Below are 13,819 nucleotides of genomic sequence, written 5' to 3' on the forward strand. Positions count from 1 at the left end.
ACTCACTCCTCACTCACTCACTCACTCCTCACCCCCCCCCCGCCCTCCCCCCCACCTTGTCGTAGACGGACCACGACAGCTCGGTCTCGATGACCATGACGACGATGCCGAACATGCCGAAGATGAGCGCGTAGTCGCTCAGCCTCTTCCGCTTCTCGAACAGCGCCCGCCGGTGTCCCAGCTTGTAGCCGATGTTCTGCGTCTTCTTCTTGTTGTTGTTGTTGTTGCCGCCGCCGCTGCCGCCACACGCCTTCGCCGTCGAGCCCGCGGAGCACCGCGCCGGTGGCAGCGGCGGCGGCGGCGACGGCGCGGGAGGCAGAAGAGGCGGCGGGGGAGGAGGTGGGGTATTGGGTGGCGGTGGATGCTGCTGCTGCTGTTGTTGTTGTTGATGATGCTGCTGCTGCTGCTGGTGGTGGTGGTGTTGATGATGTGGCAGCGGCGGTGGAGGAGGAGGCGGAGGCGGTGGAGGAGGAGGAGGAGGAGGTAGTGACAGCGGAGACTGGCGGTGGAGCGACTGCGCGCCGCCCTGCAGGGAAGGACTTCTCAGCACCCCCGACGCAGACAGCGACAGTTCACACACGGGCCTCGACACCACGATCTCGGGCGTCTGCTGCAGCTGCTGCAGCTGCTGCTGCTGGTGGTGGTGGTGGCAGTGCCCCTGCAGGATCTGCGGACTCCTCGCTTCGCCCCCGTGGTCTCCCTCCTGCCCTCCCTGCAGGCTTCTCCGTGACGCGCTCAGGTGGCTCAGAGGTTTCACCATCCCGCCGTTGTACTTGCAGCTGCTCATCGCGATCTCGGTGAACGCGTTGCTCTCCCGCCGCCCGCTGCCCGTCGGGCTCGACGCCCTGCTCAGCTGGTGATGCTGCTGCTGCTGCTGCGGCTGCTTGGCGGTGCAGGCGTTGCACGACAGCTTCTGCAGCAGCGGGGACAGCGACGCGTCCGTCTCAGGGCAGGAGCAGCCGCTGAGGTTGACGCTCAGCTGACTGCCGTGCGGAGAGCAACATTGGCCCTGCATCAGGCAATGCTGCTGCTGCTGGTGGTGGTGGTGGAGGTGATGGTGTCCTGGGAAGGTCCCGTGTCTGGGGAGACCCCCTGCGGAGAAGGGGGCCTTGCCGTGGAGGCAGGGGTCCAAGGCCAGCCGAAACCTCGCGTCCTGAAAGTCGTTGCAGGAAGGGCTCGAGGAACGTGGCTTCGTAAACTCCATGTTCCTCGCGAGGGGCCAGGACGGTCAGCTGTGGGCGGGGCCGAGGGAGGGGGGGGGGTTGGGCAGAGAGGAGATGGTTGGTGGAAGTCAAAAAAACATCCAACGCAACCACGACAACCAGTTTTTTTTTCAGTTTCATGTATTTGGTGTAGCCCTGTGAGCCATTCGGCTCTTGAATCGGGAGCGACCGCAACAAACAAAAACATGAACAAGAAAACATCTTAAAGTGGCTACGCACAAACAGAAAAATCCAGGAAAAAACAGCAAAGTCTTCCAGAAAAAGAACCGTATATCAACGCTGTGTGCAAAACTCCCAGTGGGATGCAAGTCAAACAATAACAACCATAAAACAATGTAGATTAAAGTTATCAGTGTAACTCAAATATGGCAAAACCAAAACGTTTTGGAAATCACCAAAATAAAGCTATAAAAGCAATGTAACAGTGATCATAGGAGCTGCGATTGAAATTTTACAATAAACGATATACATAACATGTACTACCAAACTTTGCAGCTCGTGCCCAGCACAACGTACGGCCACAACCAACACCACCGCCACCTCCACCGCTCAGGGGGGGGGGGGGGTGGCTGCGTGAACGTGATGGCTTCCAGGGGCTGCAGCCCGGGCCCCTGAGGGTGGCGAGGGCCACCCCTATCACCCCTACAGGGCGCAGGACACGTGACGCGCAGGCTTGCACGACGGCTCAAACGTAATGGCCGGAGCACGATGGTGAACCACCCACAGGTGGTCTGGCGATCGGCCGGGTGGCTCGCCTGGCCGGTGAAAGGTCGAGAGTTCAAATTCTCGTCGGTAACGGGGGGGTGGGGCGGGGGGGTTGACTCAGCCCATCATCCCTCCCTGGGTGGGTCATCAAAATAAGTACCAGTTTGTGGGGAGGTCAACAGCAGTTGTCCTCACCTCGCACGCCCCGCCAACCCCATGCCATAGGAATGTGGAATTTCCAGCACGGGCACTGCAGGAGCTGTGTAGATGAGAGATGACCACCGACAGCCTCTCAATGCTCAAGTGAGCGGTGGGACGGGGGGGGGTCTCCCACCGACTTCGGTCATTGTCAAGAGCCGCGGCGCTACCGGCGACGAGCGGCGCTACCGGTGACGCTGCCGGTGAAGCTACCGGTGACACTGCCGGTGACACTGCCGGTGACACTGCCGGTGAAGCTACCGATGACTCTACCGGTGACTCTACCGGTGACTCTACCGGTGACGCTGCCGGTGAAGCTACTGGTGATGCTACCGATGACTCTACCAGTGACGCTGCCGGTGAAGCTACCGGTGATGCTAACGGTGATGCTGCCGATGACTCTACCGGTGACTCTGCCGGTGACTCTACCGATGACTCTGCCGGTGACGCTACCGGTGACGCTGCCGGTGATGCTACCGGTGACTCTACCGATGACTCTACCGGTGACACTACCGGTGACGCTACTGATGACTCTACCGATGACTCTACTGGTGACGCTACCGGTGACGCTACCGATGACTCTACCGATGACTCTACTGGTGACGCTACCGGTGACGCTACCGATGACTCTACCGATGACACTGCCGGTGATGCTACTGGTGACGCTGCCGGTGACGCGAGAGTTTCTAATCAGCTTTTTTCAACTTTGATTTCGCCTTCGCGGTCCCGTACTTGGCGTTTGAACGAACAGCAGCAGTGGCAGCGCCCCGGGGGTGGATATCCGCCTCCTGTCCGACATGGCGGCACAGTGCGTGGTGCAAAAGAAACAGCCAATGGGAGCAAGGGTTGAAAGTGCACAGAGGGCCCCCCAATCCCCCCAAAGCTGTACCAACCTCGGCCCCCCACTTCAACGTAACCCCGGGCCCTGTTAACGTCGCCACCGGCAACACAGGCCGGGGGCCAAACGCCACGAATGCCACCACCTCGAACATAATCTATACAATCGCTTGCAACAACGCCACCGATACTTGCAACCGCTGACACCACCAGCAGCAGCAACAACAACAGCAGCAGCCGCCGTTCACCATGAAGTGGCGGTGACGTCCTCACGGCGCTTGCGCCATGCTAGGTGCACTTTGGGTTGAGAGGTCACAGACGCCCATGGGTTGACTGATCGAGGTGACTGGCAGATGCACCAACTGTGTTGCCCACGGTGCCGATTTGCTGCGCTTTAGCCCCGCGGAGCTCCGCTCGTTGTTGTGAGCGTCGCTCCTCCGCCCCCCGTTGTTGCTGGGAGGCGACTGCCTCCAAAGGCAACGATCCCCCGGAAAGCCTTAACAGACTGTAGGGGCAAGTGCTGTTAGCGAGCACCTATGAAGGCCGGAACGGTACACGAGGGGGTGGGTGGCTAGCACCACGCCCGGCCGCCTTTGTCTCCCTAGTGGCGATGTTTACACTGCACCAGGTACTCATTTGAGGCTGAGTCGACCTAGGGGAGGCCCACGACCGGTTCAGATAATCGTCACATTGACCCACTCATTCACACACATAGAGACCCACACATACACAGACCCCTACTCACCCACACACACACAGACACTTACCCACACACACAGAGACCCACTCACCCACTCACCCACACAGCCACTTAACCACACAGACCCACACATACACATAGACCCACTAACACACACAGAGACCCACACATACAGAGACCCACTCACCTAATCACTCACAGAGACAGACCCACACATACACATAGACCCACTCACCCACACACACACACAAAGACACTCACACACACACAGACACTCACCCACACACAGAGACCCACACACACACAGACACTCACCCACACACAGAAAGACCCACACACACAGAGACCCTCACATACACAGACCCCCACTCACCCCCACACACACACAGACCCTCACTCACCCACACACACCACCCACACACACACACAAAGACACTCACCCACAGAGAGACCCACACACACACACACAGACACTCACCCACATACAGAGAGACCCACACACACAGAGACCCACTCACCCACACACACAGAGACCCACACATATACGGACCCTAACTCACCCACACACACACACAAAGACACTCACACACACACTCACACACACACACAGACCCACACACACAGAAACCCACACATACACGGACTCACACTCACCCACCCACACACACAAAGACACTCACACACACTCTTCCACACACAGAGAGACCCACACAGAGACCTACACATTCACAGACCCCCACACACACAGAGACACTCACACACACACACAAAGACACTCACACACAGACACTCATCCCCACACAGAGACCCCCACACACCCCGTCTCTGGAGAGCAACAGCAGCTGTTGGTGGCAGTCTCGTCTGATGAATGGGAATGAGTGCTGCAAATGAATTACAAAGAAGACTCCAGTCACGACAGATGAACCCCGCACCCTCTCTGCCCCCCCCCCGCTCGCCCTCCACCACATCCACAACCTTCGCGATGGAGGAGAACCAGACGGCGGAGTAGGAGTGCTCTCGATATCGCCGGCGGTCGAGATTAATAACGTTGAACCAACGTTGGCCCAGCGGCTCCAAGCACATGCCAACGTTGAGCCAACGTTAGTCCAGCGGCTCCAAGCACATGGCAACGTTGAGCCAACGTTGGCCCAACGTTGGTGCAACGGCTCCAAGCAAATGCCAACGTTGAACCAACGTTGGCTCAACGTTGGTGCAACGGCTCCAAGCACATGCCAACGTTGAGCCAACGTTGGCCCAACGTTGGTGCAACGGCTCCAAGCACATGCCAACGTTGAACCAACGTTGGTCCAGCGGCTCCAAGCACATGCCAACGTTGAACCAACGTTGAACCAACGTTGGCCCAGCGGCTCCAACCACATGCCAACGTTGAACCAACGTTGAACCAACGTTAGTCCAGCGGCTCCAAGCACATGCCAACGTTGAACCAACGCACGGCACTCACCGCACACACGACGGCTACTACTACCGAGCGGGGAACCTGTTCATGCGCAAGGCGGCGGTGCCCCCATCGTCAGGTTCGACGCCCCGCTCAGCTTCCGAGGGAGGGCGAGAGCCGACGATTCGTGCGACATGCCAAACGCAGAAACTCGAAAGGCGTCGAGATTTGCCCCGATAGTGCGGACGGTGAGTAAAACGTGAACAATCTCCCCCTCGTCACCGTGAACAATCTCCCCCTCGTCACCGTGAACAATCTCCCCTCGTCACCGTGAACAATCTCCCCTCGTCATCGTGAACAATCTCCCCTCGTCACCGTGAACAATCTCCCCCTCGTCATCGTGAACAATCTCCCCCTCGTCACCGTGAACAATCTCCCCTCGTCACCGTGAACAATCTCCCCTCGTCATCGTGAACAATCTCCCCTCGTCATCGTGAACAATCTCCCCTCGTCATCGTGAACAATCTCCCCTCGTCATCGTGAACAATCTCCCCTCGTCATCGTGAACAATCTCCCCTCGTCCTCGTGAACAATCTCCCCTCGTCATCGTGAACAATCTCCCCTCGTCAACGTGAACAATCTCCCCTCGTCATCGTGAACAATCTCCCCTCGTCATCGTGAACAATCTCCCCTCGTCATCGTGAACAATCTCCCCTCGTCATCGTGAACAATCTCCCCTCGTCATCGTGAACAATCTCCCCTCGTCATCGTGAACAATCTCCCCTCGTCCTCGTGAACAATCTCCCCTCGTCATCGTGAACAATCTCCCCTCGTCAACGTGAACAATCTCCCCTCGTCACCGTGAACAATCTCCCCTCGTCATGAACAATCTCCCCTCGTCATCGTGAACAATCTCCCCTCGTCAACGTGAACAATCTCCCCTCGTCACCGTGAACAATCTCCCCTCGTCATGAACAATCTCCCCTCGTCAACGTGAACAATCTCCCCTCGTCACCGTGAACAATCTCCCCTCGTCATGAACAATCTCCCCTCGTCATCGTGAACAATCTCCCCCTCGTCCTCGTGAACAATCTCCCCTCGTCATGAACAATCTCCCCTCGTCAACGTGAACAATCTCCCCTCGTCACCGTGAACAATCTCCCCTCGTCATGAACAATCTCCCCTCGTCATCGTGAACAATCTCCCCCTCGTCACCGTGAACAATCTCCCCTCGTCATGAACAATCTCCCCTCGTCGTCATGAACAATCTCCCCCTCGTCCTCGTGAACAATCTCCCCCTCGTCGTCATGAACAATCTCCCCCTCGTCCTCGTGAACAATCTCCCCCTCGTCATCGTGAACAATCTCCCCCTCGTCCTCGTGAACAATCTCCCCCTCGTCATGAACAATCTCCCCTCGTCACCGTGAACAATCTCCCCCTCGTCATCGTGAACAATCTCCCCCTCGTCATCGTGAACAATCTCCCCCTCGTCATGAACAATCTCCCCCTCGTCATGAACAATCTCCCCCTCGTCATCGTGAACAATCTCCCCTCGTCACCGTGAACAATCTCCCCTCGTCATCATGAACAATCTCCCCCTCGTCATCATGAACAATCTCCCCCTCGTCACCGTGAACAATCTCCCCTCGTCATCATGAACAATCTCCCCCTCGTCATCATGAACAATCTCCCCCTCGTCATCGTGAACAATCTCCCCCTCGTCACCGTGAACAATCTCCCCCTCGTCATGAACAATCTCCCCCTCGTCATGAACAATCTCCCCCTCGTCATCGTGAACAATCTCCCCTCGTCACCGTGAACAATCTCCCCTCGTCATCATGAACAATCTCCCCCTCGTCATCATGAACAATCTCCCCCTCGTCACCGTGAACAATCTCCCCTCGTCATGAACAATCTCCCCCTCGTCATCATGAACAATCTCCCCCTCGTCATCGTGAACAATCTCCCCCTCGTCACCGTGAACAATCTCCCCTCGTCATGAACAATCTCCCCCTCGTCATCATGAACAATCTCCCCCTCGTCATCGTGAACAATCTCCCCCTCGTCACCGTGAACAATCTCCCCCTCGTCACCGTGAACAATCTCCCCTCGTCATCGTGAACAATCTCCCCCTCGTCACCGTGAACAATCTCCCCCTCGTCACCGTGAACAATCTCCCCTCGTCATCATGAACAATCTCCCCCTCGTCACCGTGAACAATCTCCCCTCGTCACCGTGAACAATCTCCCCTCGTCATCGTGAACAATCTCCCCCTCGTCATCGTGAACAATCTCCCCTCGTCACCGTGAACAATCTCCCCTCGTCATCATGAACAATCTCCCCCTCGTCACCGTGAACAATCTCCCCTCGTCATCGTGAACAATCTCCCCTCGTCATCGTGAACAATCTCCCCCTCGTCACCGTGAACAATCTCCCCTCGTCATGAACAATCTCCCCCTCGTCATCATGAACAATCTCCCCCTCGTCATCGTGAACAATCTCCCCCTCGTCATCGTGAACAATCTCCCCCTCGTCATCGTGAACAATCTCCCCTCGTCACCGTGAACAATCTCCCCTCGTCATCATGAACAATCTCCCCCTCGTCACCGTGAACAATCTCCCCTCGTCACCGTGAACAATCTCCCCTCGTCATCGTGAACAATCTCCCCCTCGTCATCGTGAACAATCTCCCCTCGTCATCGTGAACAATCTCCCCCTCGTCACCGTGAACAATCTCCCCTCGTCATCATGAACAATCTCCCCCTCGTCACCGTGAACAATCTCCCCTCGTCATCGTGAACAATCTCCCCTCGTCATCATGAACAATCTCCCCCTCGTCACCGTGAACAATCTCCCCTCGTCACCGTGAACAATCTCCCCTCGTCATCGTGAACAATCTCCCCCTCGTCACCGTGAACAATCTCCCCTCGTCACCGTGAACAATCTCCCCCTCGTCATCGTGAACAATCTCCCCTCGTCACCGTGAACAATCTCCCCTCGTCATCGTGAACAATCTCCCCTCGTCATCGTGAACAATCTCCCCCTCGTCACCGTGAACAATCTCCCCTCGTCATCGTGAACAATCTCCCCCTCGTCATCGTGAACAATCTCCCCTCGTCATCGTGAACAATCTCCCCTCGTCATCATGAACAATCTCCCCCTCGTCACCGTGAACAATCTCCCCTCGTCATCGTGAACAATCTCCCCCTCGTCACCGTGAACAATCTCCCCTCGTCATCGTGAACAATCTCCCCTCGTCATCATGAACAATCTCCCCCTCGTCACCGTGAACAATCTCCCCTCGTCACCGTGAACAATCTCCCCTCGTCATCGTGAACAATCTCCCCCTCGTCACCGTGAACAATCTCCCCTCGTCATCGTGAACAATCTCCCCCTCGTCACCGTGAACAATCTCCCCTCGTCACCGTGAACAATCTCCCCTCGTCATCGTGAACAATCTCCCCTCGTCATCGTGAACAATCTCCCCTCGTCATCGTGAACAATCTCCCCCTCGTCACCGTGAACAATCTCCCCCTCGTCGTCATCGTGAACAATCTCCCCCTCGTCATCATGAACAATCTCCCCCTCGTCGTCATCGTGAACAATCTCCCCCTCGTCGTCATCGTGAACAATCTCCCCCTCGTCATCATGAACAATCTCCCCCTCGTCGTCATCATGAACAATCTCCCCCTCGTCATCGTGAACAATCTCCCCCTCGTCGTCATCGTGAACAATCTCCCCCTCGTCATCGTGAACAATCTCCCCCTCGTCGTCATCATGAACAATCTCCCCCTCGTCACCGTGAACAATCTCCCCTCGTCATCGTGAACAATCTCCCCTCGTCCTCGTGAACAATCTCCCCTCGTCACCGTGAACAATCTCACAGTCGCTACAACGTGCGCGATGGCTCCCGCCGATGACATCTGTGAGAGAAATGAAGAGATGCACTTCTGTGTCCTCGGAACGAAGATGCTCTTCGTCGCCCGAGGTCGGAGTGGGCAAACAAAAAATACGATGACGATGATGACGATGATGACGATGTGTCTTTGCCGCTGGATGCGATCCGGAGCGGGGGGTGGATTTGAAGATATTCTTCGCATGCGAACCCACTCACGCCCAGTTGAATCGCAAGCTTCATCCCTTCACCACCATCATCATAATCATCACCATCGCCATCATCATCATCATCACAACCACCATCACCACCATCGCCTCCGCCGCCACCGGCTTCAAGTGTCTAATCTGAAAGCGGTTTAAAACAAATACGATGATGATGTTGGTGACGGTGATGATGTTGGTGATGTTGTTGGTGATGATGTTGGTGATGATGATGTTGGTGATGATGTTGGTGATGGTGGCGATGATGTTGGTGTGTGCGTGTGTTCTTCATGCGCGCTTCTGATGATGATGGTCGGGATGATGATGATGGTCGGGATGATGATGATGATGTTCGTGATGATGATGTTCGTGATGATGATGTTGGTGATGATGATGTTGGTGATGATGATGTTGGTGATGGTGTTGGTGATGATGATGATGTTGGTGATGATGATGTTGATGATGATGATGATGTTGGTGATGATGATGTTGGTGATGATGATGTTGATGATGATGTTGGTGATGATGATGATGTTGGTGATGATGATGTTGGTGATGATGATGTTGGTGATGATGATGTTGATGATGATGTTGGTGATGATGATGTTGGTGATGATGTTGGTGATGATGATGATGTCGGTGATGATGATGATGATGATGGTGATGATGTTGGTGATGATGTTGGTGATGATGATGTTGGTGATGATGATGTTGGTGATGATGATGATGGTGATGATGATGTTGGTGATGATGATGATGGTGTGTGTGTGCGTGTACTTGCGCCGCGCGCCTGTCTGTTGCTTCCGATGATGTCGATGATGATGACGTTGGCGATGATGATGTTTGGTGGTCGTGGCAGTGATGGCGATGATGTATTGTTGCGCACTTCGTCAGTTGATGATGTAGTGTTACAATAACGGGTGATGGTCGTGCTGATAATGATGATGATGTTGGTGATGTTGGTGATGACGTTGGTGATGATGTTGGTGATGATGATGATGGTGGTGGTGATGATATTAGTGATGATGTTGGTGATGATGTTGGTGATGATGATGTGGGTGATGATGATGATGATGGTGGTGATGATATTGGTGATGATGTTGGTGATGATGTTGGTGATGATGATGTTGGTGATGATGATGGTGGTGATGATGTTGGTGATAATGTTGGTGATAATGATATTGGTGATGATGTTGGTGATGATGATGATGTGTATTCTTACGCACCCGCTGTGTGCTGTGCCTACCTATGAAAATGGTGATGGTGTAGCCTTGACAATTATGGTGATGGGGGTCGTGATGGTGCCTGCTTGTGTTCATGCAAGCGGGTTGTATGTCTCCTGAATGTGACGACGACGACGACGATGTTGTTGTTGATGGTAATTACTGCGTTACCACGGTGGCGGTGATGTTGATGGTGGCGATGTTGGTGGTGGTGATGGATGAGTGTGGTGCAGGCGATGTCGATGATGTTGGCCCGAGCCAGCGGCGTGTGAATGTGATTCTGCAATTTTCTCAGCGCAAGTGTGTCGTGTGTGTATGTGTGTGTATGTCTGTATGTATGTATATGTGTGTATGTATGTATATGTGTGTGTGTAGTCGTGTGTGTATGTATGTCTGTATGTTTATGTGTGTGTGTGTAGTCGTGTGTGTATGTGTGTGTATGTGTGTGTATGTATATTTGTGTATACGTGTGTGTGTATACGTGTGTGTGTATACGTGTGTATGTAGTCGTGTGTGTATACGTGTGTGTATACGTGTGTATGTGCATTTATATGTGTGTATGTATATGTGTGTGTGTATGTATATGTGTGTGTGTTGGTGGCGCAGTGGTCAGCGCGCTGCGCTACGAACCCGGCCGCGCCGAGTTCTAATCCCGCTGACGTCCAGTCGATCCTGCCGCCTCCCCCAAGGTCGACTCAGCCTCAAATCAGCACCCGGTGCTGCGGGTGAACATCGTCAAATGTGTCGTGGACGGACACCCGCTCCACGCCGCCCTTCATCACCGCCACTTGCACGGAGCAGTCTCTGCTCGAGGCTGGGGGTGGGTGGGATCTTTGTCTCGCGTGTCAGGGCGCGTGTGCGCGCGTGTGTGGAAAAGGTGTGTGCGTGTGTGCGCGCGTGTGTGGAAAAGGATCCCCATTGGCTGGGAGAAACCAATGCACGGGATGGACCAAGTGCACCCGTGGGCTTTGTGGGTTTAGACAAAGATAAAGATCCCCCGTGTAGCCTCAACAGATTGTAGGGGCAAGTGCTGTTAGCGAGCACCTATGAAGGCCGGAACGGTACACGAGAAAGTGGGTGGCCAGCACCACGCCCGACCGCCTTTGTCTCCCCAGTGGCAATGTTTACACACCACACCAGGTACTCATTTAAGGCTGAGTCGACCCAGGACCAGCTCAGATAATCGTCACTGGTGTTGGCCATGAGTGGGAATTGAACTCGGGTCGCCCGGTTCGTAGAGCGGTGCGCTAACCACTACACCACCGCTCTCCAGACACACACATGGCGTGTGTGTGTGTGTGTGTCTCTGTGTGTGGGTGGGGAGCGGTGGTGTAGCGGTAAGCGCTACGCTGCGCTATGAACCTGACGACCCGTGTTCGATTGCGGCTCACGGCCAACACCGGTGACGATTATCTGAACCGGTTCTGGACCTCCTCTAGGTTGACTCAGCCTCAAATGAGTACCTGGTCCGGTGTGTAAACATCGCCACTGGGGAGACAAACGCGGTCGGGCGTGGTGCTGGCCACCCACCCCTTCGTGTGCCGTGCCGGCCTTTATAGGTGCTACTCGCTAACAGCACTTGCCCCTACAGTCTGTTAAGGCTACACGGGGGATCTTTGTGTATGTCAAGGCGCTCGCTAACAGCGCTTGCCCCGACAGTCCGTTGTTTAAAGCTATAACGTGAAGGGGGGGGTGATATTTGCCTATGTGTGGTAAATTACAATGTTCTGTTTGTTGAATAAAAAAATAAAATTTGTTTTTTCATTGCTGGTAACCGAATTGGGGAAAAGAACCGCTAAAAACCGGTTACCGGTTCGCTTGCCCTCCCAACCACCCTCGTCCATCGCACTTGCCCGCGGATCAAGGAGAAGGGCCCGCCGAGGCTACACGGGGCTCCTTTGCCCCCCCCCCCTCCTGTGACGTCTCGCGCCACCCACGTGGCCTCGCGCCTCCCACGTGGTCTCGCGACTCCCTCCATGGCCGCCGCCACCTGCCTCGTGACGACGGAAGAGGACCACGTGTTCAGCTGCCTTGTCGCGTCCAATTATAAATAAAACAACCTCCATCCCTTCCTTCCTCCTCTCTCTCTCTCTCTCCTCCTCCTTCTCATTCTCCTCCTACCTCCCTCCCTTCCCGGAAATTCCACGTTCCCATGACGGTGACCAAGTACCCATCGTCTTATATTCTTGGTTCTTTCGGTAACGTCACGTAGAAGGGAAACAATAAAATTGTAAAAATATGAAACAATACAAGTCTCACGACGTTTCGACTGCAACACAAGCAATCGTCGTCGGGTGTGAAATCCACAGCAAGAAAATTGTAACGTCGTGAGAATTTAATGTTTTATATTTTTATTATTAAAAAATTTTCCTTCTAAGTGACTTTACCGAAAGAACCAAGAATATGAATCCCTGCAGCCACGAAAGCTTTAAATCAAAATGTATATTTTTGTAACGCGGAGATACAAATATGTGGGGAAGGAGTGACCTATTCTTTGGGTCTTTCGGTAAAGTCACGTAGATAGGTTACATTTTTTTGTTATTTTCTTTGAACCTATCTACGTGATTTTACCGAAACACCCAGAGAATATGAATCCCTGCAGTCACGAAAGCTTTCAATCAAAATTTACCCATCGTCTGTTTCTTTTTATTTGTTTGTTTAAACTTATTTGTCCAGGAGAGCCGAACGCCTAGTGGGTGTGGCTCTTTTTTCCAAGAGCCTCTTCATGGCTGTTGGGTTTCTTCTTTCATTTGTAAAATGTTTTCTGGCCCCACATTATTCCTGACGACTTTTGTGTTTTATATTCACTATATAAAACACAAAAGTGATACAGCTATCGTGCTATGACGGTTCCACCTGAAGACGGAAGCTTGTGTTGCCTCCGAAACGTCGTGATTTTTATTGTATTTTTATTTTACTTTTATTAATGTAAATTTTTTACCTACGTGACTTCACCGAAACAACCTTAGAATATTATATTCACTATACCAGCTGGGATGAAACCTGGAGAAACCCCCCCCCACCCCACCAACGCCACGTGCGAGGGGGGAACACTCTATCCCCGCACAGATGGAAACAGACAGCCAGCCCCATTTACTGCGCTGCCCTTCTGGCGAGAGAATTAATGGGCAACCTATTAGATGGCCACGGCAAGGGGATTTCGCAACCCGTCTGTTGCGGTGATCCACCAACCATAGCTGCTGCCTTCACGGTAACTGGGCTAGAGGCGTGTGGGTCTCCACTGTTGACATTGCTGCCACTGCGCTGACGATGATGATCAGACGATGCAGATGATGGCATGGTGATGATTGACAGTGATGCGCATGATGTATATGGTGATGCTACTGATGATGATCGTTGTGGTGGGACAGATGATGAGCATGATGACACTAGATTTGAAGCTTTCGTGACTGCAAGGATTCATATTCTTAGGTTTTTT

At 53.8% G+C, this 13,819-nt stretch overlaps 1 protein-coding gene across 1 annotated transcript in view; it reads right to left on the bottom strand.

Annotated features, from left to right (window-relative positions):
- Nucleotides 1-11,284, bottom strand: part of LOC144950840 (small conductance calcium-activated potassium channel protein 2-like) — a 47,416-nt gene extending 36,132 nt beyond the window's left edge. Inside the window, exons 1-2 of the mRNA XM_078880964.1 lie at nucleotides 11,011-11,284; nucleotides 56-1,232 (exon numbers count right to left, since the gene is read on the bottom strand). Of these exons, the coding sequence (XP_078737090.1) occupies nucleotides 56-1,204 (1,149 nt within the window). The 5' untranslated portion in view covers nucleotides 1,205-1,232; nucleotides 11,011-11,284. The remainder of the gene's footprint in view (nucleotides 1-55; nucleotides 1,233-11,010) is intronic.
- Nucleotides 11,285-13,819: the final 2,535 nt, after the last annotated feature.

This window comes from Lampetra fluviatilis, chromosome 59, assembly GCF_964198595.1.
Source record: "Lampetra fluviatilis chromosome 59, kcLamFluv1.1, whole genome shotgun sequence".
Lineage (NCBI taxonomy): Eukaryota > Metazoa > Chordata > Hyperoartia > Petromyzontiformes > Petromyzontidae > Lampetra > Lampetra fluviatilis.